Genomic DNA, 27,951 nt, shown 5'->3' with positions numbered 1-27,951 from the left:
CTCCAAACAAGCGTACGACCCACCTGATGAGATGAGCGAGCGATGATGAGATGAGCGATTACCGTAGCTTATAGACGCCTGCACCACCAGAAGCATTGCAAGCACGTTGCCGACCCTACCCCCTAATACCCCCAGGATCTCTGGTCACCTTACTCACCAACAGGAACACAACACTGCTTGAAAACAGTATTATTTAGCTATGATCTTTCATCTTCTATAAGGTCGAGGTACTACTACCCCAGTCGGGCTGCTCCATATTTTCAGAAGGAAATTTCCTTATATGCCCTACCTCAGTTTAGAATTTATATAATAAGAATTATATGTATAATATGTTTATATGAAATTTAATATAATAAGTTCTACGGATATTAATCTAGCTATGTAATAAAAAATAAGAACTTATAAAATCAAATGAATCCCCATTTCCTCTGGTCACGCTACTTGAGAACGACTTTACTGATTTACTTCATCCTTTTAAAAAAAATTAATACTTTGTAAAAATTTCTTTCGGAATTAAAATTGAAATTGCGCATAAGATTTGAAAATTACAAAAAAAAAAATTAACGACTATTTAAAATTCGCGCTTATTATGACGCTTAGTAGACTCAGCGACTACCTGCGTCTAGCTCTGCGTGTAGTTTAGTGAGTAAACCAGACGATGTTGTTCGTGCATGAGTTATGGCGGACATGTTTCGTGTAGTTAAGCGTGAAAAACAAATAATATTCAATTTGTTTAAATCATTTCAAGATTCTGATTGTTATAGATCACACAATGAAATTGCCCAGACAATATGAAGCTCAATAGGAATTCAAGTCTACGTTGTACACGCCGTTATTTCACGATACACGAACTGTTGAACTACGTAAACATTTTTACTTGATTGAAAATAATATTATACTGTACATTATTTATTAGAAATAGATAGTATAATTAAATACAGCTTAGTAATGATGAAGTTCGAAATCTTTTGTTACAAGGAGTAGCTAAGTGAATATCCAAAAATGTCATGTGTCAATCATGTGATAACCAAGATCGAAACAAAAATATAAGAAGTTGACAACTATCTAGAAAATATGTTAGAGCAGTTTATTATCCACGTGTCTGCAGAAAGGTCATAAGAAGGAAGTGGTAACAATAGTTTTTATTAATAATTATTATAATCAGTTAATATAATCATTTTATACTTCAAGAGTCTGAAACAATTAGTGCTCGTTACAACTTCTGGTACCACAATACCCAAGGCGCACCGTCTCAGCACCTTCAATTGAGAATTCCCACTGAACACTCCCCCCCCATACTAGATTCTAATCGGTTGTTTCTCAAACCACTAGGAAATAAGAACGAGCCGGAAATTAATTGAGTGACTGAATTCCTATAGTATATTAAAGTGAATACTAAAATCAACCATAAATTTATTGAAACATTTTTACTGTGCATAACAACAATATTAGCAAAAATCACAACATTCAGCAACCCAAACATTCGGCCAATTTACGTAATAATATTGTTTGCTCGGAAACGAAAAAAAAAACCTCGACTTGATTACATCGACCTGCGTAGGAAGAAGAAAAAACTAATAATTGTGTTTGCAGGCAAACGAAAAAACCGACTTCAATTACATCGACAAGTAAGTAACAAAAGTAACAACGTAGGTAGACGAAAAAATAGTTAAGTAAATAGACATTGTCAGTCACGAGTTGTAATCAGATCTCGATGAAATTTAAATGTGACCACATGATAAACATCGGCTTTCGAATAAATTAAAAACCATCAAAATCGGTATACCCAGTACAAAGTTATGCGGATTTTCGAGTTTCGCTCGATTTATCTGGGATTCCATCATCAGATCCTAGTTTCCTTATCATGGTACAATACTTAGGATATCTCCTTACCAACAAAAACAGAATTATCGAAATCGGCCCATAAACGACGGAGTTATCCCCGAACATACATTAAAAAAAAACATATATACGGTCGAATTGAGTAACCCCCTCCTTTTTTGAAGTCGGTTAAAAATACGCGAGATCTAAGTCAAGCATCAACGTCAAGTAAATATCAAAGATTCCTCAAAAAGCAGTCATTAAATTATCGATCGAATTTAAATAGAACCACATGACAATCATCACCTTTCGATTTAAAAAAGAATTATCGCAATCGGTCCACCCAGTAAAAAGTTCTGAGGTAAGATACGTGAACTAAAAGACACACATATATATATATATGATTCAAGTTAATTTTTTTATCGAAAAATGTTCTTCGCGACCTTTGATATCGTTAAATAAATTTAGCGCCACTAATATCGTCGTCAGCTATTCGCGTTTATTTAGAACACCAACTGAAGTTTAGACAGGACAACATTTTTTCGATTGGTTTTTCAAAACTGTACTCTAATATAACTAGTCAAATTATATAATATAAATTAACTTTATTAAATGTAAAAAAAACACAATTATTTTATTAAATTCATTGTCTGTCTTTTACGTTTATTACTTTTAGGTTAATCTTTATAAAAAAAAATCTTAGCAACTATTCGATACTTCAAATAATTTTCTGCTAAAGTAGAAAATATTCTGTCAACCAAAATATTATAGTATGATTAATCGAATACTCAATCAATGTTTTCTTAGATAAGCCAAGCGACTATTGGAGTATATAGTCTAAAATCTGGAACGAAGAAAATTGAATGAAAACACGGAAACACCTTCAATATTTTATACAGAGAAATTGTATTTGGCACAATTCGTTTTGATCACAATCAAAGAATGAAACTGTTCCAAGATAATATTATGGTATTCAGTTTAATATTTTGAAATACGTAATATAGTAGTATTTCTATGTATATTATATATATTTTTTCAAATGATATTTTCTATTTTCTTAAGAACTACATATTGATAAATATTATTTCTTAAGAACTATATATGTATATAGTTATATTAACTAGCTGTAGCTTATGATTGCGTACTTTGATAAAACTTGAGATTAAATTAAAAATTACTTATTTATTATTATTCATAAGTTCACTTTAATAATATGTTTAAACCTAGCACATTTTTATTGAATTAATTTATGAAAAACAACAATTTTTGTAATTCTTAATCGAACCAACGTCTAAATCTGTGCATCCTGCGATGAGTGGATTGAAGTAAGTAACCTTTTTTGCGATTTTAACCTGAGCATTATCGGAAATAAAATAACAATTTTTTGGTCTAATTCAAGGTTCAAGGTTCTATTTGCTACAGTAACGGATTTTTTTTTCGAAAAGTGCTATAAGTCTATCAAAAAATTCGTGTATAATATATATATTTCACAATTAATTTTAAGTACACTCAGTTACAGTCACTTTTCGTGTATATTAATGTATAGAGTTATATCCTTTTGAACCTAAACTTTCGTAATCTAGCTGAATTCAGGTAAAGCATGTAAATAGGAGAGTGATAACAAACAATTACGAGTAAGTCTAAGGCTAAAATTTCTTCATCTTTTGTTTGAGGAACATTCCGCTAGGAACATTATTCTCGAGTTAACACAAAGAAAAGTTATAGGTGTAATTGATTTAACTGTACAAGTATCACTTATCACATAATTTAAGTCATTAACAATTGTGTAAAAGATATAACTCAAATGTTTTTTTCGTAAACTACCTTTAAAATTAAATGCTTACCAAAAAAGAAAACTAAATAAAATATATATCGAAAGAAAAGGTTTTACTCGACAAAACAAGATATTTCCTCAACAAGAAATTTTTGAAATCTTGTTTTTGCTCTCCTTTAAAATTTCTCCCTTATGATCTTCGACTTATATATATCACTTGTCACAGGAGGCAAAGAAATACAATATGTTTCTTTTATCAATCAACTAGCTAAACCCTGCGCACGTTGCTACGCTTTTTTTTTGTTGGTCGTACCAACTCAGAAACCTTTGTGGGCTCATGCACAACACATTGCTGAAGATCCATGACATGATCGAGTCTATCAAGGACATACAGACAAACATTTATATATATATATGGTGTCAGTAAATCGTAACAGTACGTTTAATTAGAATTATACACAAATTTTAGATACAAATAACGAAATTATTACTATTTGAAATTACTTACCCAAAATACCTTGTGGGAATTCTGTCAATAGGAACAAAAGAAGTACTGCGACAAGCATTCTCGTGGTTCGGTCTGTCCTCCTCTCGGCTTTAGATCGCTTAGTCGACTTTCTCGTGAAAAGATTCCCGTTGCCATTGACGACGGTACTTACTGGGCAAGCACTATATCCCTTGAGTGCTTTTTTCCGGCTATTCGCTCGGTATAACACCCGGATTAACCACGCACTAATCACTGTTAGGATCACGCAAGGCAGTAACTTAATAACAACAGAGTGGACCCAAAAGTTCATCTGATAAAGGCTACCGTCGTAATTCGAATCCACATAGTAAACCTTCGACGGGGGCCGGTCTAAAGTAAAGTCTTCGTGTATCGTGAATACCTAGAAAGAAAATATATATGATTAAAAAATATTCCATCATAACTATAATAGATCACAAACGGTAAGGTAATCCATAGCTTAAAAATAATATGGGCTAATAAAGTATTAGTATAATTATTATTTGGCTAAAATTAATATCTCAACTAACTTTTGAGCTAAAAGTTTTAAAGGATACTAAAAATAGTGGTAGATTAATTATACCAGAACATTCTACAGAATCATCGGTGTATTAAATGGAAAAAACTCGCGACTCGTTAAGTTTCATATTGAATGTATACAAAGTTATAGCTATATTTTTAGCACTTTGTGAATACGAGTACATATTTTATATACATATAATAAAATGGTAGGAAAGTCAAAACTGTACATTGAATATTTTTTAAAAGAATACTTGAGGTGTGATCTACAATCGATACCGAAGCCAAAAATATAGTTTTTAGAATTTTTGTCTCTTTGTCTGTTTGTCTATATGTATGTCCGGGATAAACTCAAAAGGTACCGCATGGATTTACTTCAAATTTGGCACGAATATTATTAAGAAATCGGGACAACATATAGGCTACATATTATTATGCTATCACCTACCGGGAACGAGCAGTGAACCTTTATTTCCTCAACGCATTCTGTAACAACGTGTAATCTAACGAGACATATTTGAATGCTGTTGTTATTATGTTGATAACCATGCTATATAAACTAGCTTCACACTATAAAAATCACGCAATATAAGTAACTAAGCCGATAAACATAATTAAATGAATTTATGTAGACAAGACAATTTTAAAGCAGCGCCATCTATGAGATTTTTCTGTAGATATAAAATGTAATGAAGAAACGAGTAAATGAATATTATTTAGAAAGGTATAATCGTAGGTATTTTTGGTGCTGTATAGCGTTCACGCAGACGACGTCGCGGGCAGCAACTAGTTATTAAAATATTCCTAAAATAACTTCAAAAGCTGTGACAAAATAGGATTTTGATGATAAACAACTTAAGTATTCATAACCCTATCTCACTGTTTTTAGGTAGGTATATATAATAATAAATATAATGAATATTTTATCTCGTATATCATTTCTTTTTTGCTTTTATCACGCTAATAACACGTAATATTCCGTTATCAATTTATTACCATTATCCAATGTGATAACTGCAATAAGCAGTCGCTTGGTCACACAATTGGTATCAATCTGTGATTGTTACATCATATTGCAGAGTCTATTCACTGTGTGACACGGCTTTGTACAACTAAGACGTTAATGGGCTGAGAGGAAAAAACAACAATCAATGTGTGTTATGTTCTTTGATGACAATATGATGTGATGACTATTTGAATTGCATAAGATCCATTAAGTTATAGGGATAATCATGACTCGTACATACATCGAAAATCTAAAAATATATACGAAATAGAAGTAGAGACCAGAAACTTAATTTAAAGGTTTTTGTTTAATAATAGGCCGATAGTTAAAATAATGCAAAACAAAAATCGATACGATTTCTGAGTACGGAAGGTTAAAAATAGCATCATCGATCAATTTAAGGTGTGAGTGGAAACCTTGGCCGATAAACCAAGCTCCATTAATTGTTCTGTACCGCACGATTCCGCCCTTAATCAATCACTTGACTTAGATGTATTCGTTCTGAATAATTTTGTCTTCTTTGTTGTGTTGTTTTATTGTATCGCATTGTTAAATTTTGTTAAACATCTATGAACATACATAACGATAAATTGTTAAATTTTACAATAGATTAATCATCATGTTATTTTATATGATTTCATTTTAGTAGGTACAATATAAGATGCCGATGGGATCGCAGAAATGCTTAGCGTCAGAGATTTTAGTCTGTGTGAATCGGACATACTCTCCAGCTCACCCGGGCTGGGGGCATCCGTTAGAGATTTCCTCTGGGTCAACAAAAAAAAATTTGTGCGCGTACAAAGTACACACGTCAGAAGTGCAAGTTCTTTGCCAAATTCATTAAAAAAAGTGATAAAAAACAAATTGAATAAAAAAACAAAAAGCTAACGTCACGGGGCGTTCCCAGGCGTTACCCATCCAAGTACTGACCGCACCCGACATTGCTTAACTTCAGTGATCGGACGAGAAGAATCGGTGTGTTCAACGTGTATGGACGTTTAAAAATTTGTGGCTCGTGACGCGGTGCCGTGACTCGTTTGATCCGTAAAGACCCCTCGTGCGCCTAAAGAAGTTTCACTTCGAAAAAAGGGTACAATTTAAGATATAAAATTCTCACAAAGAGAAAAGACATTTACATTACATATTCTAACCACGTAGAATTTGAAGCAACTACGTCAAATGTCTCTGAAAAGATGAAAATTATTATAATAACGTTTTATTTTCAACAACCGCTCTGATGTAGTGGTGCGAGTAGTTGCCTAAAATATCAACGGTCTGCGGCTTCGATTCCCACTCGGAATGGGTGTTTGTGTTTGGACAAATATTTCTTTCCGGTTTAGATGTCATGTTCATATGTTCATTCCTATCTTAGAAATTATCATTCCTATTTTAGGACACTTTCTTAACTATTTTATCACTTGTTGTAAATTTCGTAATGCGTTGAAGGATGCACAGATTATCCCACTTCCTAAAAAGCTAATGCTGCCAGTCTTTCTGACTTCCGGCCGATCTCCATCCTTCTTTTCCTTTCAAAACTCTTGAAAAGCTAGCTTTTCACCATTTAAACCTTTTCCTCAACAAAAACTAGATTTCATTCCTATTCAATCTGTCCTTACTATAAGTCTGCCCCTACCTATAAAAGAGGCTAGATCACTTTTGACTTTTAAAAACCACTTTACGGATCACTATATTAACCCTAAACTTGGCAGCGTATCTAATAATGCACATTTTATTTTAAAAAATCTGCTGGGTTACAGCGATTGCTTTATAATATATTTTTTTCATATAATGGTAGCATGAGTTATAAACTTTCTACCAATAAATATATTTTTGTGCCCTGGTTACACAATTTGACAGTAGCTCGCAAGATCTCGGACCCTGCGCGTGCGGCTACGAGGCTCAAGGCAAGAATTCACTAAATTTTCTTATTTTGCTTATTTAGGAAGTAGCTAATGTATTTATTTTATAGTTAAATAATTGAACTATAGGTTTTAATTTGTATCTGATAGTAAATAGTTTAATTTCCTGGTAAAATACAGACGTCTTTCCTGATGTATCCATAAATGCACATTGCCAGGTTCATTGACGGACTACATTGATTTTGTCGTGTGCACTTAGAGATACATTGCCATGTTACGAATATTATTGCTTGGGAGTGGTAATGTGCATTTTTGGATGCATTGCCAGTGATTCGGTGAAATAAATAAATACATTTTTTTTATCTTTTTCTTGACATAATTAATAAAATAAACACTATTTAGTTAATTAAGTCTTGTTTGAATCTTCTACGTTGTTTTATCATTAAATAATTTCATGGTTTGCAATCAATCACAAGATCTCAGCGAATTTTGGCATTAGTAACTAAGCCAAGAGCAGATTCATATTAGAAAAAGCGAAACTTCGGAAGACGAATTGAAACTTCCTGCACATATATCTGATTCTGACAGCTCACCTGTTCCATCTAAAGCTCCATCGTTAGAAAACTTACATTTGCTTTTAGACAATGATAGCGAAACAGAAGAAAATGTAGTATCAACTAAAGATGGAAATCAATCAGTCGTTCTACCTACATCGACTTCGTCTTGTCCTGATGTTACTACGTGTAGTCCACTGGCTCCAACACATTCACCTCTGACTCCATTAGTACAGTCTAATTCTCCAGCTGCTCGAAATGTACAGTTCCAACATAATGTAGCAGTTTCTGACATAAATCCACACTTACCATCAGTTGCAACAAATAGCTTGAGCAGTTGTCCGGCCGTTTCCTCTTCTAATGCAACTCAGTCCGGATTGAAAAAAATCTACAGGTGTCATAAAAAAACCTTCAAACAAAAAACCTAGAAAAAAAATGGACAACCCAACATTTTCGTGGGAATGCAGAAATCGAAAAATATTTAGCAAACCTCCTAATACACAGTCCTGCAGAATATTTTGCTATCTTCCTATCTGACGATATAATACAAATGATGGTGGAACAAACGACCTTGTACCATTTCCAATTAAAAGGTACATTGTTGGCGTACAATACTACTGACTATTGGTCAGCCTTTTTAAGATTCGATAAAGTAGCTGATGTAATGAGCATTAAACGGTTCCAGCAAATTCGAAGATATCTGCATTTTGCAGATAATCTACGAGACAACGGTGATCGATATTACAAAATCCGACCATTTCTTGAAAGTGTTCGTCTTAGTTGTTTGATAGTCGATTTATGACGGAAGGTCGTAGGAAGAAGGAAGGTAGAAGCCACAGAAAACCCATTTTAGGTGTGCCATGATATAAAAAAGTACGTTAATTTTTTAAGTTTTGTTTTGTAATTGTTCTGACGTGAAAAAAGATGTTAATAAGCATTATTATTCTTCATACTTCATGTTTAAAAAGTCATGTCATATTAAAGTACTTTGTCTTAAAAAAAAATATTTTTCTCTCTTCCCTAGGCAATGTATCCTTAAGGACACACATTGATTTTAAAATAAAATGTAGAAGACTTGGCAATGTATCTTATAAGATACATGCTATATATCATAATATATAAAAAATATATTTTTTTTAGATTTTTCTCATATATTATTATACCTTATTAACTATATAGATTAAAAAAAATATAATAAATCGATCACTTTTATCGCTGCCAAGTTTAGGGTTAAGGTGGAGACGATTAGTACATGATAATTATCATACAATTCTTTTTTGGTTTTATTTTCCTTTTTGTTTATGGACATGTAAGTTTATTATACAACTACACCACCTACCCAATCTCGATAAAGTTTTTTTTTTATGTTTGGGTTGTCTGGAAGAGATAGCTAATTAGCCATAAGTCCGCCCATTGTACTACATGATATGTAACTATCCTTAGCTTTGTTTGTAATGTATTTGTGGTGTACAATAAAGTATAAAATAAATAATGAATAATATATACAATATATAGAATTAATGGAACCTATTATACCCGAGTTCAACAAGAACTCAGTCATATATTTTACATCAATCTTCATTGACCCCAATTAAATTGAAAAAAGAGTATAAAGTCAATCAATGTCAACAACACCACAAAATGTAACCCCATTTTTGAAGTATTTTAAAATTAAAACGTTTTTCATGTATGTATATAAAGACGTATCTTTACAGCTATCAATTATATGACTGAATATATCACACACAGAGTTTACCTACTGTACCACGCCTATATGAAATATGTTTGAGTATAAATTAGATCGCTCTGCTGGCTGCCTAAAGAATAACAAAAAGAAATAACAAAATTTTAACTCCAAGTTTCCGACTGCGCAAAGTAAACGTCCTTTCTGGGTTATGGTATTCGCATGTATAATAAAATCCCACAAAAATTTTGGAATTGTCTCAACATAAAATAAAGTTTTTATTAAAAAAAAAATAGATAAAGCTTATTATTCGGTGCAGGATTACATAGTTGATAAATATGTGTGGACTTAGTGACCCTGTATTTTATGCAACGTGTTACTAATTTTGTACTAAAACACAGTTTATATATTATTTTTCAAAAGAGTAACTGCGGAGTTTTTTGCCGATTCTTTTCTGCCGAATCTAAATACCGAATCGGTGGTGCTTGAGCTTAGGTTAGTGAAACTTTGCTTTTACAAAAATAATAATTTATTTTTAAGTTTTAATTTGTAAAATGACGATTCGAAAGTGCTCTTGGGGCCTATTTGAATAAAGCTGTTTGATTTTGAATCAAATCTTGGTGACTCAATGTATATTCACATCCAACTAAAGTTTTTTTTTATTATTTCGTTATGATATTCGGAAAGCACTGTTTATTTCGTTTGGCTTGCTCTATTTTAGTACAATATATTATGTACATAACAAAAGTTTTAAAGTTAATTTTGAGACAATTTTTACGTATTGACTGTCTATTATCTTCTATATTGATCTTCGGAATTCTTCATTACATTATTTTTGGAAGATCTTAAATACGACAAAGATATAAATAAAAATTTGAAACGTATTAAAGATTATAAAAGTAGTGACAACATTATATATATATATATATATATGCTAAAATATGTCAGATAGCTTAGAAATCTCAAATATATCAATATATTTATTTAAATACTAAACCATACAAAACCATTCCACCAAAGTTAATTAACAAAAAAGGAGACTATATTTCCTTTGTTATCGCTTAAAATTTGTTGAATTCTTTTTTTATATTTATTTTTTTTGGAACTGGTTACTTGGCGATAAAGCCCAAAAGTCCTTCCAAGTATAAAGCCCAAAAGTATAAAGAATAGAGACGGAAGTTTTATATTTTATTGAAATATTAAATGGTAAATTTCTGAATAGATTTATAGAATTGCTTTAAAAGGAAAATGACATAGTTAAAAAATAAATAAAATGTTTCTGTATTTTAAGAAACATATATTTATTATTTTTTTAAGTTATATAATATTAAGAATAATTAGAAAACAAAATATTCGATGCCCTTTTTAACAATCAAATCGTTCTTAGTAAACAATAAGCTAATTGAAGTTTGACACATGTTAACCTTATTATATCAGTATAATTTGTGTTATAATTCATCTCAGCGAAAGTAAAAAATAAATAATAGTTAAAAAAAAAACAAAAAACATGCTTTTATAAATAAACCAAACTAAAAAGAAATAATCTTTTGAAATTAGTGTATTGGCTTCGGTCCTTGATAAGTCTACTAAGTTTAAATTAAATCTGAAGTTTGAAATGGGTCAAAACGAACTTCAAAGAAGTTGGTTACAAACATACAAACATACATGTGAAGCTAATAAAGTGTGTAAAAATATTATGACAGACAGAACATTTTTTTTCCATTTTATTAGCTTCAAAACGGTTAAATGTTATTTTAACATTGACTTAAATATATGTATATTATTTAATACGTTATATTTGATATAATTACATTTTTTTGTATTTATGAAAAAAACTAATTAACTTATTACTTTATATAAAATTAATTGCGTTATAACAGCACTTCCACGGTTATAAGTAACAAACATCGTTATAAAAATTGAATTTCTCAAAGAAGTCAATAATTTACGCTACAAGCCACTTTTTTAACAAACTACAATAAAAATATTCTTCGATACAAAGCTACCATTATTATAAATTCATTAAAACATCCAGTTACACTATAAAAAATAAAAAAGAATAAAATGCCAATATTGGAAAATCTAAAACTTTTTTTAAACTATTGTTTGTAGCTTATACCTACCAGTTCTCTCTAGTATCTTATTAAGGAACTAATAAATATAAAAATAAACGACCATACAACGATAATAAATTCGATAAGTTGATTTGGTCTCTGCAGATAGGAGTAAGCGTTCTCCGTATTTTTCATTTTGTGAGAGTAAAGTAGAACGTCCTTTGGAGGCGTGCAATCGTTTTTAAACGCTGTACCAAAGTGTCTCCAAGGCATACTCAATACTTAATGAAGCGGGTCGAAACTGTGCATATTTACTGCCAACTCTATACTCTCATGCCAACGCAAAAATGTATTTAATTTTATCTAAAAAAAAACACATTTACACTTGCCCTTAAAATAAAATTACAGTGAGGTAAAAGAAGATTAAAAATAAATAAAAATATTCGTATACGCTGTGTGTTTACGGCAGTAAAGAATATAACCAATCATCCAACTACTGACTTTCAAATACACAAGCCAAAGCCAGCCCGGGCTGGTCACCAACCCGCCTGTCCAGCGTGGTGACTATGGGCAAAACACCATATGAGTTGAGGCCTATGTCCAGCAGTGGACTGCGATAGACTGAATTGATGATTAAGTGATGTATAAGAAAATTTCACAGACAAAATTAGTAGAAATTAAAATAACCGTTCAATTGCTGTCTGTAAAAATATTTTAACTTTATTGTTAAATATGTTGTACTATTTTTTACTTATATTGCCAAAGATCTGATTGCTTTCCATAGATATATTTAATTCATGTACCTTATATTTAACTCATATTCTCGTCAAATAGTATTTTTTCCACCAAAATATTTTTAAAATCGTTTCATTAAGCGAGTTCAAATAAATCAACAAACAAATCGCTTAATTACATTAATACGGATTTAATTTTGATTTAAAATAGCGAGCTCTCAGCTTAAGATTGTCATCCGTTTAGGAATTCGAGGAAAAGTTCCATTAGATTAGACTTCTTGTTCAAATAAATTCGTCGGGGCCTGAATCTTTCAAACAGGATTGACTATAAATAGAAATACAAACAATATTACGAGTTAAAGTTAAGACCGTTATTATTAAAAACATTTTTGTATAACAAGCAAAATGTTTAATTAATTATTATTAATTTGAAATTTTCAGGAGTATTTATCATAAGGCAATATATCCATACTCCAATATTCCAATACTTATTACTGAAATAATTAAATTGACCGAGCTTAATGAAATACATACGAGACAGGAAAATAAAAATGTATTTATAATACCAATGAATTCAGCCTATAATATCCCACTGCTGGGCATAGGCCTCTTTTTCCAATTAGTAAAAGGATTTGAGCTTAATCCACCACGCTGCGAGCGTCTTCGGTGCACCAAAAACAACCCGCCTGCCCAGCGAGGTGACTGACTATGGGCAACACATACGAGTTCACGCCATTTTTGGCGCGAACTTGTGGAGGCCTGCGGTGAACTGCGTTAGGCTGAAGTGATGATGATGATGATCCACCACGCTGCTCCACTGTGGGTTGGTGGATAAGTTTCCTTCCGGGACCCTACCGGGACCGACGGCTTAACGTGCTCTCCGAGGCACGGCACGGCACCTAAACTGTTTTCGTCACACCTAAATATTTTACTGTGACAATTTTTCAAGTTTGTAAAGTAAGTAATAACAAAAATAAAAGATTAATACTAGTGATTATACGATGACATACACGTTATTTAATTGTACTCTTACAATTTCGTAAGATTTATAGTAATCCGGTACTGTAATAATAATTAAAAACAAGTAAAAAAAATATTATTATGCTATTGTTGAAAGTTTGAAGCTATAATTATTTACTCTTTGTTTATAAATATTGTTCAGTTATTCAAAAATATTTCAAAATCGACCAAATGTATATTGAGCTACAACCAATAATATAGCATACATTTGTGTAAGAAAATTAGGATAGGTAAAATGAGACAATGAAAATTTTAAATTAAGCATGTTATTCGCTTATTACGCTACATTCATAATTAACATTTGTATTGGCCATACAGGTGTTTGCCGTGGTCTGGGTGTTTGCCATGGTCTGGGTGTTTGTGCAGTCATTGTGGGTCTCCCCACCGTGCCTCGAAGAGCACGTTAACCGTAGGTCCCGGTTGTTATCATGTACACCTGATAGCGATCGTTACTCATAGTAGGGAATATACCCGCCAACCCCCATTGGAGCAGCGTGGTGGATTAAGCTCTGATCCTTCTCCTACATTGGGAAAGGGGCCTATGCTCAGTAGTGGGATATTATAGGCTTAAGTGATATTTGACAAATTTTTCATGGAATATTTTAATGTTTACGTCCGCAGTATTCATTCTAGTAAATGTGTTTGAACAAACAAACATGTCCATCCGCTAATTATGACATACATTAGTAAAGATCAAGAGTGTACGTCTGTATCAACTTCAAGTTGTAATGATTGAACGTTTCATGTCAACGTGATTAATAGCGTTTGTGCTACTCCGGAAATAACATTCTAATATTTCCTCTTTGCATTAATAGTTAGCGTGATATATATGACATACATTTATGTAACATTTATGTTTTCTACAATTATATTTATAATTGTTGGCGCAGTGTGATATTTAATATAGATATATATTTGATAACGGCAAAGTGTACAAACCGGATATCCTATTCATTAACTAATTAGAGTTCCGTAATCAAAGTGTGTGGCTTTCTTCCATTTATCTGTCACCGAACTAAATTTTTGGAGTACCACCATTACTCTTGAAAATTATTCTAGCAAATATTGTACAATGAAACAAAAATATTTGTTGTAATTAAACAACTTTTTAGGATTCTATCGCTGTTTATTAAGTTTTTTAGATGATTTCGGTTATTTTACAGTACCATAAGTGACCATTCATAGGAGGACTGATGAGGAATGAAATTCACGTAAACATTAGAAAAAAATTATATGAGATTCATCGTAGTAAGTATTTACTATTTTGTAAACAAAATATAAAATAATACATACGAGTATGTATAATATAATATAATATAATAATATTTATATATAAGTAGAATGTGCAATATTAGATATAGGATTCAAAATCTTATAAGCGACATCTAGAAATTGTGTGATCTGCATAAAATACTAAGGTATTATTATATTTTACACATGTATTTTATTTATGCTTCGTCATAAATTGAAAAAAAAATTGTGATACTCACTAAATACGATGGAATGCACAGTATCGGAGGCAGCAGAAAGCTACTTATGATAGCTAGAGAACATCTCTTTTCAGTACACAAGGACGGTCCGAGTGAGGGATACCTGTGAAAGAATTTACACAACAATTATAATTAATAAAATATAAACATTTTCTTATGTATAATATACACAATGGAGATATCATATTTCTTTAATTTGACCAACAAACAATGAATGTTACCTATTTTTCGCTTAAATATAATATACAAAAGTATAATACAAAAGGCAGACTTTATGTATAAGAGTATAACTTTTACAGGAAGCCTTAGCATTTTAAAATAAACAAATAAATATCTACACAATACACACACGGTCGTCTGTTCCTAAAGTAAGCAACTTAATGCTTGTGTTATAGGTAAAAGCCGACTGGTATTGCTATATTTTTTTTTCATAAATATATTTATGAATATATAAATAAATATATATATATATATTATACCCAGACTCGGGGTGGGAATCGAACCCATAACCCCCGGAGCAGAAAGCAAGGTCACTACTAACTGCGCCAACAGGCTAGTCAAAATAGAAATACATGTTACCAATACACAAGAATTATTTACAAAATATAGGTTTAACAGTATGTAGCTCATAATATTACTTATATCTAATAATTTCAACTACATTTACAACAAAAAAACTATAAATAAATAAATAAACTATTTGAAAAAGATATAAAAACTTCTTAAGATAAAGAAAAACAAAACCACATAAAAAGTAAAAAGTTCAAACATTATGCGTATTTAGTTATGTGTTATTGTATCGACTTAAAGTTTAATAGAAGCTTTTTATTCTTTATTCTAGTAAAGAAACATTTAGACTTTGGATTAATGGCGGAAGAAAAGTCGAAAATTATTAACTCGTTGAGTTTAATCACCACTGAACATTAAGTATCGGAATCACTATACATATAATGCAAAATGTTTCCACGATTCACGGGCACATAATCGATTCGAATACAAAAATCATACATAAATTATTATTTGTTTAAGTCTTGTATTATAAATACGTAAATCAATGACAGACCTAAAACTTTCATCTAATTCACAACCAAAGCTTAATGTGACGATTTCCATTTTTAAACTCTAGTTTAACGCTACCTACTAGCATAAACTCTATGCTTATTTTATTATAATTACATTAGAAAAAACTGACACAAAGCAGGATCATCATGTTTTCAGCCTATCACAGTCCACTACTGGACATAGGCCTCCACAAGTCTACGCCAAAAATGGCGTGAACTCGTGCGTTTTGCCCATAATCACCACGCTGGGCAGGCGGATTGATGACCGCAGGGCTGGCTTTGTCGCATCGAATATGCTGCTGCCCGTCTTCGGCCTGTGTATTTCAAAGCCAGCAGTTGGATGGTTATCCCGCCATCGTTTGGCTTTGTAAGTTCCAAAGTGGTAGTGGAACTGTGTTATCCCTTAGTCGCCTCTTACGACACCCACGGGAAGAGAGGGGGTGACTATATTCTTTACTATCGTAGCCACACAGCAGGATAATTATATGCAACATTTACCTAATTTCAATCAAAGACATAATCCTGTAATCAACGTAGTCTTTACTTCGTACCCAAGAATTAAATATGTAGGATTAAATATATAGATTTAAATCTATATATTAATACGTGAAGCAAAAACTATGTACCCCTTTTTACGAAAATCGCGCGGACGGAGGTGGGTGAAATTTTGCACACGTATAGTTTATATAGAGAAGGAGTGCAGAATGCGAATACTTTTTTTAAATTATGCATAAAAATACATTAAATCAATATTCAAAACATTACACACACTACCCTGTATTTGAAACATACACGCATACAAACTCTTTTGTTTATTATAGTCTGTGGTTAAATGTGGTCGAATTTCGACTACTAGGCGACCACTAGTATATATTAATATAAAATATTTTTTTGTACATATGTGGTTTTTAGGAAACGTAAATTCATCATATTTGCATACATAATGTTTTACTTACAAATAATACAGATAATTACACTGCTGCATCTACGTTTTCAACGCATATTTTCCTCTTTGTAATAATTGTCTGGAAGAGATCGCTACTAAGCGATAAGACTGCCTTTGTGCATTACTAACTCAATGTGAAAATAATTGTTTTATGTTAATCTTTTCTGAGTGGTTTGGAATAAAGTATATTCTATCTATCTATATAGCCTATAACTACATCTCTATCTCATAAAAAATTTAATGTCTAAACGATACTACTAAAAAAATAAATCGTAAAAAGCGCTGTAGGATTTCGTTGAAATTCAATAAGTTCAAAACTAGAATTTGCTTTCAATACTATGTAATCAAAGCTATTCTAAAAGCCTCTTGAGTAATATAAAATGACCGTCACATGGACATGGTAAATTTACCGCCTTACATTTAAATCATAGTAACAATTTAATTTTCTGAAAAAGCCTTTTTTTTTATGTCACTAGGTCGGCAAACAAGCGTACGGCTCACCTGATGGTAAGCGATTACCGTAGCTTATAGACGCCTGCAACACCAGAAGCATCGCAAGCGCGTTGCCGACCCAATCTCCAATCCCCCCAGGAGCTCTGGTCACCTTACTCACCAACAGGAACACAATACTGCTTGAAAACAGTATTATTTTGCTGTGATCTTCTGTAAGGTCGAGGTACTACCCCAGTCGGGCTGCTCCATATATTTTGAGCAGGAAATTCCTGCTGTGCCCTACCTCAGTGAACTGTGCCCTACCTCAGTGAAGCCTATCTGTTTAAAAAATATTCCTGCTATATTACAATTAAATGAAAAAAAAAAAACTTAAACGCAATAAGTTCATTTTATGGCGAAAATAACTTAAATCATTTTATAATATAACTGTTAACTCTTCAAACTGCAGAAAAGACTAACCGAACATAGCTAAAATCCACCACATGGTAACTCACTTTCTCAAAAAAAACAACCGTGTGGTGTCGTAGGCCACCGTATAGGAACGAAGTTCCTTATTATAAAATATTAATTTCAAGTTTTATTCGAGTGTAAAGAAAATAATTATTCAGGTATTTTTTTTTTTTTTATGTCACTAGGTCGGCAAACAAGCGTACGGCTCACCTAATGGTAAGCGATTACCGTAGCTTATAGATGCCTGCAACACCAGAAGCATCGCAAGCGCGTTGCCGACCCAATCCCCAATCCCCCCAGGAGCTCTGGTCACCTTACTCACCAACAGGAACACAATACTGCTTGAAAACAGTATTATTTAGCTGTGATCTTCTGTAAGGTCGAGGTACTACCCCAGTCGGGCTGCTCCATATTTTGAGCAGGAAATTCCTGCTGTGCCCTACCAACATACAGGTATACATTTTTATTACAATTTTTTATCGATAAAAATAAAAAAAAAACAACTTTACAAAATTATCTCAACATCTTTATTTTATTTACAATGATTTATAAAAATATATAATAATTATCGAATAATATAATAATTATCGAATGATATAATAATCACTAGAACTAAAACAGTCATCACTAGACTATACATTAGACACTGTATAGATATCACACATGTCATGACAATCTTACGCTTTTATTTAACGTTACGAAGATTTTTGGCGGCTAGTGTACCCCTCCGAACGCCCCATTAGGAACTTCGTTCCAATTTTTTTTTTCTTTATCGTTTTCGTTAAAATACGATTGGAGTAAAAGTAGTCTTTGTTTTCAACGTTATGTATGTAAACCAATGCCGCTTGAGTAATAAAACTATTTTTACATAGTTTATGACGTACTGATTTTTAATCTGATGCTCTGTTTGTTATTAAGAAGCGATGCACGAGTAATGTGTTTTTTAAGAGATAGTTGTTTAAACCTTTAGGGAGTTTATTATGTTTTATTTTTTTTTTTGTTTATATTATGTAGTTTATATATGTAAGTTTTATTTACAAATTATACAGATAATTACGCTGCTGCACCTACCTTTCCAATACATATTTTCCTATTTCTAAAGATTGTTTGGAAGAGATCGCTACTAAGCGATAAGACCGCTATGTGTAAATAAGTGTTTTTGTGTAAATCTTTTCTGAGTGGTGTGCAATAATAATCTAAAAGTATTAAATATTAATATTATTGCAGTAACATGAATATATCGATGTAATTTATAAATATGATGGAGTAGTAAATCTCTTTTTTATGAGTTTTTTTTATGAATATTGTTATAAAACTAAAAACAAAAAATACGAGTAGGTATATAATTTCTATAAGTTTTTGGTGAAGTCTGTATGTCTATTCGAACACACATCACTGATAAAATACTATGTTTATGAGTAAAAATTGTAATATACATTTTAGGTAACATGTTGTTCATATTTGATCAAAATGTCTCCACTCTCGAAGGGTTTGTGATTTGAATGAATGCTAGGGGCTTAGTATTTTAATTTTATATATAATTATGTTATCCTAAAAAAGGTAAATGAAATATTTTGTAATAAGTTCACCTAAACAGACTCAGCCTAAATGTCCCAATGTTTGGGCAAAGCCTCTTATTCAAGTAGGAGAGAGGGTAGAGCCTAAAGAGATTAAGCCATGCGGCACCACAACGACTTCGATCAGTAACGGTTGCTATCAGATGTTAGCACAATTTTATAAGTTGCTATGATATAATTTTAGAATAAATTATTTTGTATATAAGTTGTATGTTAAAATAGAATAATCTGTGAAATTGGTATAATATAAAGGATCCTTGAAAGCGTTTCGAGAAATTGCTCTTTATGTACATAATAAATTGTTTAATGTTTTTAATGTATAAGAGCATTGGATGAATAATTTATTCAAACCATACATGTTCGTCTTTGAAGTAAGCGAGATTGAAAAGTTTACCCAGTAAAATATACTCTCATACGTTTTCCTTTATAAGATAGCTTGAACTGAGGTAGCTTGGCAAGACGCCCGGGCGACTGTCATACTCGTACTCTTTACAAACAGAGATTTGTGGTACATAAACGTTATTCTTATTTAAACATATTTAATATTCAGCACCGGACGTCTGAGTTATGATGTCGCGGACCTCATAAATCTCTTTCATGTCTTTCATATTGTTTATTCTTACTATAGTATTTTTTTTAATGTTAAATAAAAGAAATACGTGAACATTTTATAAAGATCTCTAGAAAAAAATCTATTAAAATACTTGTTTTACTTCTCGTGTTTAAGTACCAATTAAAAAGTTAGTGATTAACGAATTGGGCGTTCCATTTCGAGAGATGAAAGAAATCTACAAAGTGTTACTGTAGAAGCTTTACGTATTTTACATTATTCAAAATACATATGTAGAAGTAGGAACACATAATATTTTAGAACTTTGAAAAAATTATATGAAATACAAATATAACACAACTATTAATCAAACAACACACCAACGACCAATCATGCCACGATTAATGAAAGTGGATAATTAATTAGACCAATCAGTAATCGTCCACTTAAACATTTGTTCAATGTAATATTCTACTTACTTGATAGCGATGTACCGCCAGATGGCCAGCGACAGCGTGAGTAATATGGAGGCGGTGTGCAGGATCTGCGTGAAGTGCATGTGGAACAGCATGTACACTGCCCAGGAGTAGGGCCTGTCCACTTGACCGGGGAATAACTGAAATACAAGAAACGAGTTATACACTTATTTCAATGAAATCATCTTAGTTTGCCTAAGAAAAAAAATTGAAAACAACTTAGGCAAAATAGAAAGTTAAAAATATATATGTACAAGAAATAGGTTTACCGCCTAGTAGAAAACCTCCCAAGAGATATTCGCTAAAGGAATTAAATTTATAAACCACGTCACTTAACTCCTTTTAAACAAACGTAAAATTATATAAATACACACAAAAACGTTTACTTTTTAAGGTAAAGAACTTTTGTTTCAGGCAGTATTTCCGTGTTTAATACCCACGGGAGGATGAGTTTTACGATTCTTTGGATAATTGTGAGAGTATCAAGTATTTACTGATCAGTTCTTTCAATCGTTAACATTATTACAACTCCTTTTAGAGATTAGTCTATAGATTATTTTTACACGTGTAGACTTTGGCTTGCATACTGCAATAAAATTCAACCCAATATACAAAATATTTCATAAAATTTAATGATCAGAAACAGAATTAATAATACTTTCAAAAATAAATAAATCAAATTAAGTAAATCAGCCGTAATCTTCTACCCAAGAAAGTAATGAAATAAAGAAATGAATGTGGAAAGCATATTTTTGGTTCGAAAAATATATTTTATAAAGTCATCCCCGGGCCACGTCTGTTACCTTTTATATGAAAATAAGCGGTAACGGTTAACATTTTTATTGAATTTATGATACTTGTTACGCGAAAAAAATATGGCATCAACAAAATTAACTTGACCTTCCCTTTATTCCGAGCACTGTAACTTAACATGAATTACAATAATAGAAACAAATGAGAGAAGTTAATATTTTTTTAAATATACCTGTTACACTCAAATTTGTAATTACTTTTATTTTATTAATAAGTTTTGTCATAGAATTTGCAAATAGAAAATTCCTTACAATTATATTTAAAAAAAACGTAGTGATTAATGTCACGCGTTTGGCAGCTCACGAGATCTGACAACATCTTTACGGGCTATATTATACAGTTGCTACTGGGTTGTCACTCAGGCAGGTTGTTTCTAGGTAGCGTGACATTTACAGTTGATACGGTTTAGTCTATCGATCTATTCAGTCTATCTATACCAAGTTGTTGATTTATTGGAATATTTTAAAATAACATAAGTGCAAACATGTCAAACATAAACGATGATGATTGATTATTTGAGCGAAGAATTGGATACTTAAACGAGATTAAACAGTTTCGTACAGTGGTCAGAACCTCTAGAGAACCTCCTATTCAATATGCATAGCCAATTAGTTTACCTGAATAACATATCACTAGATGAAAGCGTCGAGATACTCCCAATGATAACTCATTGGTCTTTTATTGAAATGGATTATGATGATTATGAACAACAATTTTGGTACTTAATGTACCAAAATTGTTGTTCATCATTACAGCCTATACAGTCAACTGCTGGACATAGGCTTCCACAAGTTGACGCCAAAAATAACGTGAACTCATGTGTTTTGCCCATAGTCACCACGCTGGGCAGGCGGGTTGGTGACCGCAGTACTGCCTTTGTCGCACCGAAGACGCTGCTGCCCGTCTTCGGCCTGTGTATTTCAAAGCCAGCAGTTAGATCGTTATCCCGCCATCGGTCGGCTTCTTAAGTTCCAAGGTGGTTGTGGAACCTTGTTATCCCTTAGTCGCCTCTTACGACACCCACGGGAAGAGAGGGGGTGGCTAAATTCTTTAGTGCCGTAGCCACACAGCACAAAATTGTTGTTATTGATGTATAACTGTTTGTTGCGCATTTTCGTAATATCACATTTTTAAGAACAATTACTAAAAATGTCTCTGAAACTGAATCAGTTTCTTTGATTCAGTGAAAATAGCAGGAATTGTTTAGTATCAAATTGGTATTGAACGCTCATATGATTTCAAAACATACATTCAGCAAGAATCTGTGTGATCTTTCAGAAGCTTTTGGGTTGTAATTGAAACGAATTTCGCAACTAACACATTTTTAATAGCCTTTAGTTCGGCTGCAAAGTGATCTTGTACGAAACGTACACAGTTTTATTAAAATTTTGATAAATTTCAAATATATATTGCTAAATTAACCGACAATAATAACATGCTGGGAGGTGTATCAATTGAAACTGTACAATGTAAATGTACAATGAAAATTGAAACTGTAAAGATATACGTATATATAGTAGGCACGAAATGCTGACGTGATGTTAATATGCCCTTTGCGAATAAGCTGCTACATACATATAACGTAGTAGTATAAGCAGCCCTTTAAATAAGTACCAAAGCGGTTACACCTGAGCAATTTCAGTAAATAATAATCAACAACTAATCTCAAAAACGATTGTGATTATTTATTCATTTATTCATTTTTATGAAAATAAACAGTACATTATAAATTTTATACACAGCACATATTTAAACACATACTATAATATTATATTATTTATAAAATTTAGTAGATTACGCAGTACGTTTACTACGCGACGCGACGCTACGCGACTTTTTTATCAGGTTCTGACGTGAGAAAATGAAGATCAGATTACCTAAACCTTTTTATACATATAATATGATACACATGAATACCTAGATCTTTCAATTCAATTTTTATTTATTTTTCAACCTACTTCTAAGCTACTTTTTGCTTTTCTCTAGAAAATATGTACATTAAAATAAAGGGTTAAAATGCAAACACTGTTCTTTAAATAAATACAATTTTGGAGTTGAAGTTCCAATTTTTGGATTTTCTCGCGGGAGTTCTTTCATTTGTCGGGATAAATTGACTCGAAATGGAATTTATATTAACAACGTCAACATTCCCAAGATGCGTACTGTGTTCTTTCTAAATATATTTCAATACAAAATTTTTATTACACAATAACTACGACTCTGTAAGCACATTATATGAACGTATTGTACGTTTTTGATCTAAGTATAATAATAGATCTTTCGATTACGATGTCAATAGTAACTATTATTTGGTTATGATCTGTCATAGCGTTATTAGTTTGTAAACTTTAGTGGTCATCTATGTTTTATATGTAACAGTATATACTAGACTTTCCGCCAAGATATTGTAACGAAGGCGATCGTATTATAGATCCTACAGTCTATTGTGTACAATTTTTTAGGCCTGTCACAAGTTGGAGGTATTCAATTTCCTTGTTTTTTTACCTACTTACGATTTTTAGGTAAAATAAAAATAATAACATCCAAATCTTAACAAGATTTTCAACAGTTTTATACTTGAATTATTTATATTATGTCAACAAAGTATCACTAACAACGTCGTTCATCATAACATACATAAAATAAATTTAAACTATTTAACCTATTAACTTTTATTATTACACAAAATTGATGTCATTGGTCGAATCCAGGTCTCGGTTTAATGTAATTAATCCGATAATACAAACAAACTTATCACAATAATAAATACGCAAGCACATATGAAAACAGTTATTTATGAATGGTACACAATTAACTTAAATCTGCAATTTAAAATGTTTAAAATGACAAATGAAGTCCATTGTATTATAATGCTAAATAAAAAATAAAAATAAAAACTGCGTGCTTACAAAGCACGCGTCAGTAGCATAACTTCTTTGGAAAACTGATTGAAAAAAACTAATAAAAAAAAAGAATTGAAAAGCGGTGTTCCCAGTCGGTCACCCATCCAAGTACTGACCGCGCCCCACGTTGCTTAACTTCGGTGATCGGACGAGAAACGGTGTATTTGTTGCAGTCAAAACTCTTAACCAGTCAAAAGCACTATTGACTAGCAAAATCAGTCAGAAGTACTTTTGACCGTTTGCATTAGTCAATAATACTTTTGACTAAAATAACAGTTAAAAGTACTTTTGCCCAATGGAGCTGGTTAAAAGTACTTTTGACTAAATGATTCCGTCAAAAGTGGTTTTGACTGGTTGTATCAGTCAAAACTCTTAAAAATTTAAGGTGGTCGATAAAAATAACGACAAACGCACATATAAACTTTTATATTACTCATTATTAGTGGAGAACGTGCTGATATTAGAACAAAAATGAGTGACTACGAAAAGAAAGAAGGCTTTTTGCAAAAAAATTTAGCAATTGAAGATATTAAAGATAGTCATTTCAATGTGATGACAAAAGAAAAATTTAAAAAGTTTGCAATGGATGTGGAAGACGCGAAATTTAATGAAAACGAAACACCATTACAGTACAGCAGACTACAACGCTTTAACACATTGAAGTTTGTGGTATAAAATTACAAACACAGAACCTGTCAAATATTTTTGCCGGCTGAGGAAATCTACGACATTATTGATGCTGCTCATATTTCTAAAGGTCATGGTGGTCGCGATAGACTTAAGAATGAAACGGTAAAAAAGTACACTAATATTACAAAAGAAATGATTAATATATATTTATCAATGTGCGAAGTATGCCAAAGGAAGAAAAGAATGGGTCAGGTTTAGAAACCGATCCTGCACACTGAAATGAACAGCCGCTGCCATGTCGATCTGATTGACATGCAGTCGCAAGAAGATCGTGGGCATAAATTTATTATGGTTTATCAGGATCATTTGACTAAATTTATTCACATCTAACGAGTTAATAGTGCTTTTGACTGACGCTTTTTTGCAGTTAAAAATACTTTTGACGGAGAGCGTCAGTCAAAAGTATTTTTAACCGCGAATTTGCAGTCAAAAGTACTAATAACCAATAATTTTCAGTCAAAACCACTTTTGACCAACTTGTCCAGTCAAAAGTACTTTTGACTGATTTCGCTAGTCAATAGTACTTTTGACTGGTTAAGAGTTCTGACTGCAACATATTCAACGTGGTATGAACGTTTAAAAATTCGTGTCTCATGGGCCTAAAGAAATTTCACTTCAAAAATATAATTTGATTACGATAAATCGATATGATATTTTTATATAGTAAGTAAATAAATGTAAGGTCACTCACCAGGTACCTGTAAATGGCAAACGGTACATACTCCATCATCACAAACACGTCGGCCACCGCTAGCCACTTTAGTAGTCTGTTGATTGGAGCAGCCGCAAGGTCCTTTCTCGTCAAAACCACTACATTTAATACGTTAGCTAAACTACCGAAGAGACATATCTGTGGAAAAAAAAACCATTGACACTATGATCAAAACCAAGTTCTGGCCGAACTAGTTTTTCTTAGTCTATAAAAGAAATAAATTCGTGACGCCTTCGTCACGAATTTATTAAAATTAAATTTAAAATAATATCGTAGTTAACATAGACAGATAAACTTTCAGACTATACTGCATACGTTCAATAATAATGATGACTATTCATATTATATATGCTCCATCATTAACATGATGGAAAATATTTTAAGGAGAATATATTTAAATCTGAGTAGTGAGTGTGGACCAACACTTAGAATGTTTTTGCAAGCAAGGAGCACTCCTAGCTACCGTAACAAATAGCAGACACGATGCTGGAGACGTGAGCCTGTCTGCGTTTTATTACTTGGAGAGAACGGGACAGATCCCTTGACACTTAAATATTAGTAATCTTGTAATTGAGATTTAAGTATATTTCTTTTAATTTCCTGTTGTGTAAGTCACTGGATCCTAACAGTTTTATAGATAAGTGTACCAAAGAAAAACTCGTAGCCATTCGATCAATCTGACCTAGGTCAAAGAAAAAGAAAGTTCACTAAAACTAGTTCAAATATCCTAACACATAAGAGGTGCATTTGGCCTGAAGTAGAATTGGGTTAATAACGTATACAAGGACTTATATAATCTTATATTTAATCAAAGAATTCTAAATGATTCAGCTTGTAACATCCCACTGCTGGACATAGGCCTCTTTCTCCATGTAGGAGAAGGATTCGAACTTAATCCACCACGCTGCTCTACTTCGGGTTGCCGGATATGTATATGACTATATATATGTACTATGAGTACCGATAGCTATCAGATATTAATGATAACAACCGGGACAGACTGCTTTACGCGCTGTGCGAGGACTGCACAAACACCCAGGCCACGGCAATCCATCCTAACATACATAGTTTTATATACGAAATAAGTTTAAGTTTATACTGTATAATCATAAAACAATGGGTTATGTTTTAGAGTCAACGACCTTATAAAGATATCGCTATTATTTATCGTGCATACTTGAGAATTACGTATTAATGCATATTATAAGCTTATGCAAAACCTATTTACCTGTTAGCTTATTGTTATCTAAACATTCAACTTAATAGCTAACTCACGTTGGTACTCCAATTCACCCATTCATACATTATGTACATAAATCTCAGGTAGACACGAACACACTTAAGCGATTCAATAAATGAATTACTTACCAATAAGCTAATGTATCCATGAATACTATTATACGAAACTATTAAGTTCCTTATTTCTCCCGAACAATAATCAAAACGGTCGCACTCTTTTACTACAGATATATTATATTTATTTCTAAAATCTTCCAACGTTCTCAACCATTCTTCTAAATTCGAGCTCTTGTTTCCTTTATTTTGTAGGAGAGTTAACAATCTCGTATCGTCGAAGTAGCCATAGGTGTTATTTATACCGCCGTAGCTAATGTTAGTATGTTTCTGTCGTGTGACATCGCCCGCTAGCATTGTAAAGGAATAATGCACCTTTGTTCATCACTTAACACTAACACATGATCGTATTCCATACACCGCTCAGATGTCAATCCGTTTCTTTATACAAACGAGTTGCCTCATTTATTATTTTACTCGTGATGTCAAATCCCTCATCGTGCACCTTTAACAAAAGATAATACAATGATTATTTTGTCTGAGTAAAATAAAAACAATGTTAGTAAAAATGTTTTGTTTTTCTAGCGAGTCATTAAAATAACCTCGGTTGTACGTCAATGCGTTGCCAAAGTTCAATCACAAAGTTATTAGACTTGACGGGGATTGGGAAAAAAAATAATATATTCCACAATAATAAAATAAAGAAAATTTGATATTTGTCTCGCTAAAATAAATATAAGAAAACGAGATAACGCGTTGTCAATAAATATTCAATGTGTTTAATTGTATGTATGTATGTATGTATGTATGTATGTATGTCTGTATGTATGTATGTATGTATATCTGTATATATATATGCAAGGTTGTATCTGTTTATGTATGTTTATATTTTTATGGTATATATATATATATGAATTTATTTGCTCATGTATATACTAAGCCACTAACTTTACTTTATATTTCCTCCCTTTTTTCCTTCTTTATCTGAATTTAACTAATACCCGATT

The 27,951-nt window shown here is 32.0% G+C and overlaps 1 protein-coding gene across 1 annotated transcript in view; it reads right to left on the bottom strand.

Annotated features, from left to right (window-relative positions):
- The window catches only part of LOC123661835 (G-protein coupled receptor dmsr-1-like), a 30,145-nt gene extending 2,844 nt beyond the window's left edge, over window positions 1–27,301 (bottom strand). Inside the window, exons 1-5 of the mRNA XM_045596775.1 lie at window positions 27,020–27,301; window positions 25,631–25,789; window positions 20,537–20,673; window positions 15,021–15,123; window positions 4,104–4,482 (exon numbers count right to left, since the gene is read on the bottom strand). Coding sequence (XP_045452731.1) covers window positions 4,104–4,482; window positions 15,021–15,123; window positions 20,537–20,673; window positions 25,631–25,789; window positions 27,020–27,301 — 1,060 coding nt within the window. The remainder of the gene's footprint in view (window positions 1–4,103; window positions 4,483–15,020; window positions 15,124–20,536; window positions 20,674–25,630; window positions 25,790–27,019) is intronic.
- Window positions 27,302–27,951: the final 650 nt, after the last annotated feature.

This window comes from Melitaea cinxia, chromosome 17 (genome assembly GCF_905220565.1).
Source record: "Melitaea cinxia chromosome 17, ilMelCinx1.1, whole genome shotgun sequence".
In the NCBI taxonomy this organism is placed as follows: Eukaryota; Metazoa; Arthropoda; class Insecta; order Lepidoptera; family Nymphalidae; genus Melitaea; species Melitaea cinxia.
The sequence above is the reverse complement of the archived record's forward strand: the minus strand, read 5'-3'. Positions and strand labels throughout refer to the sequence as shown.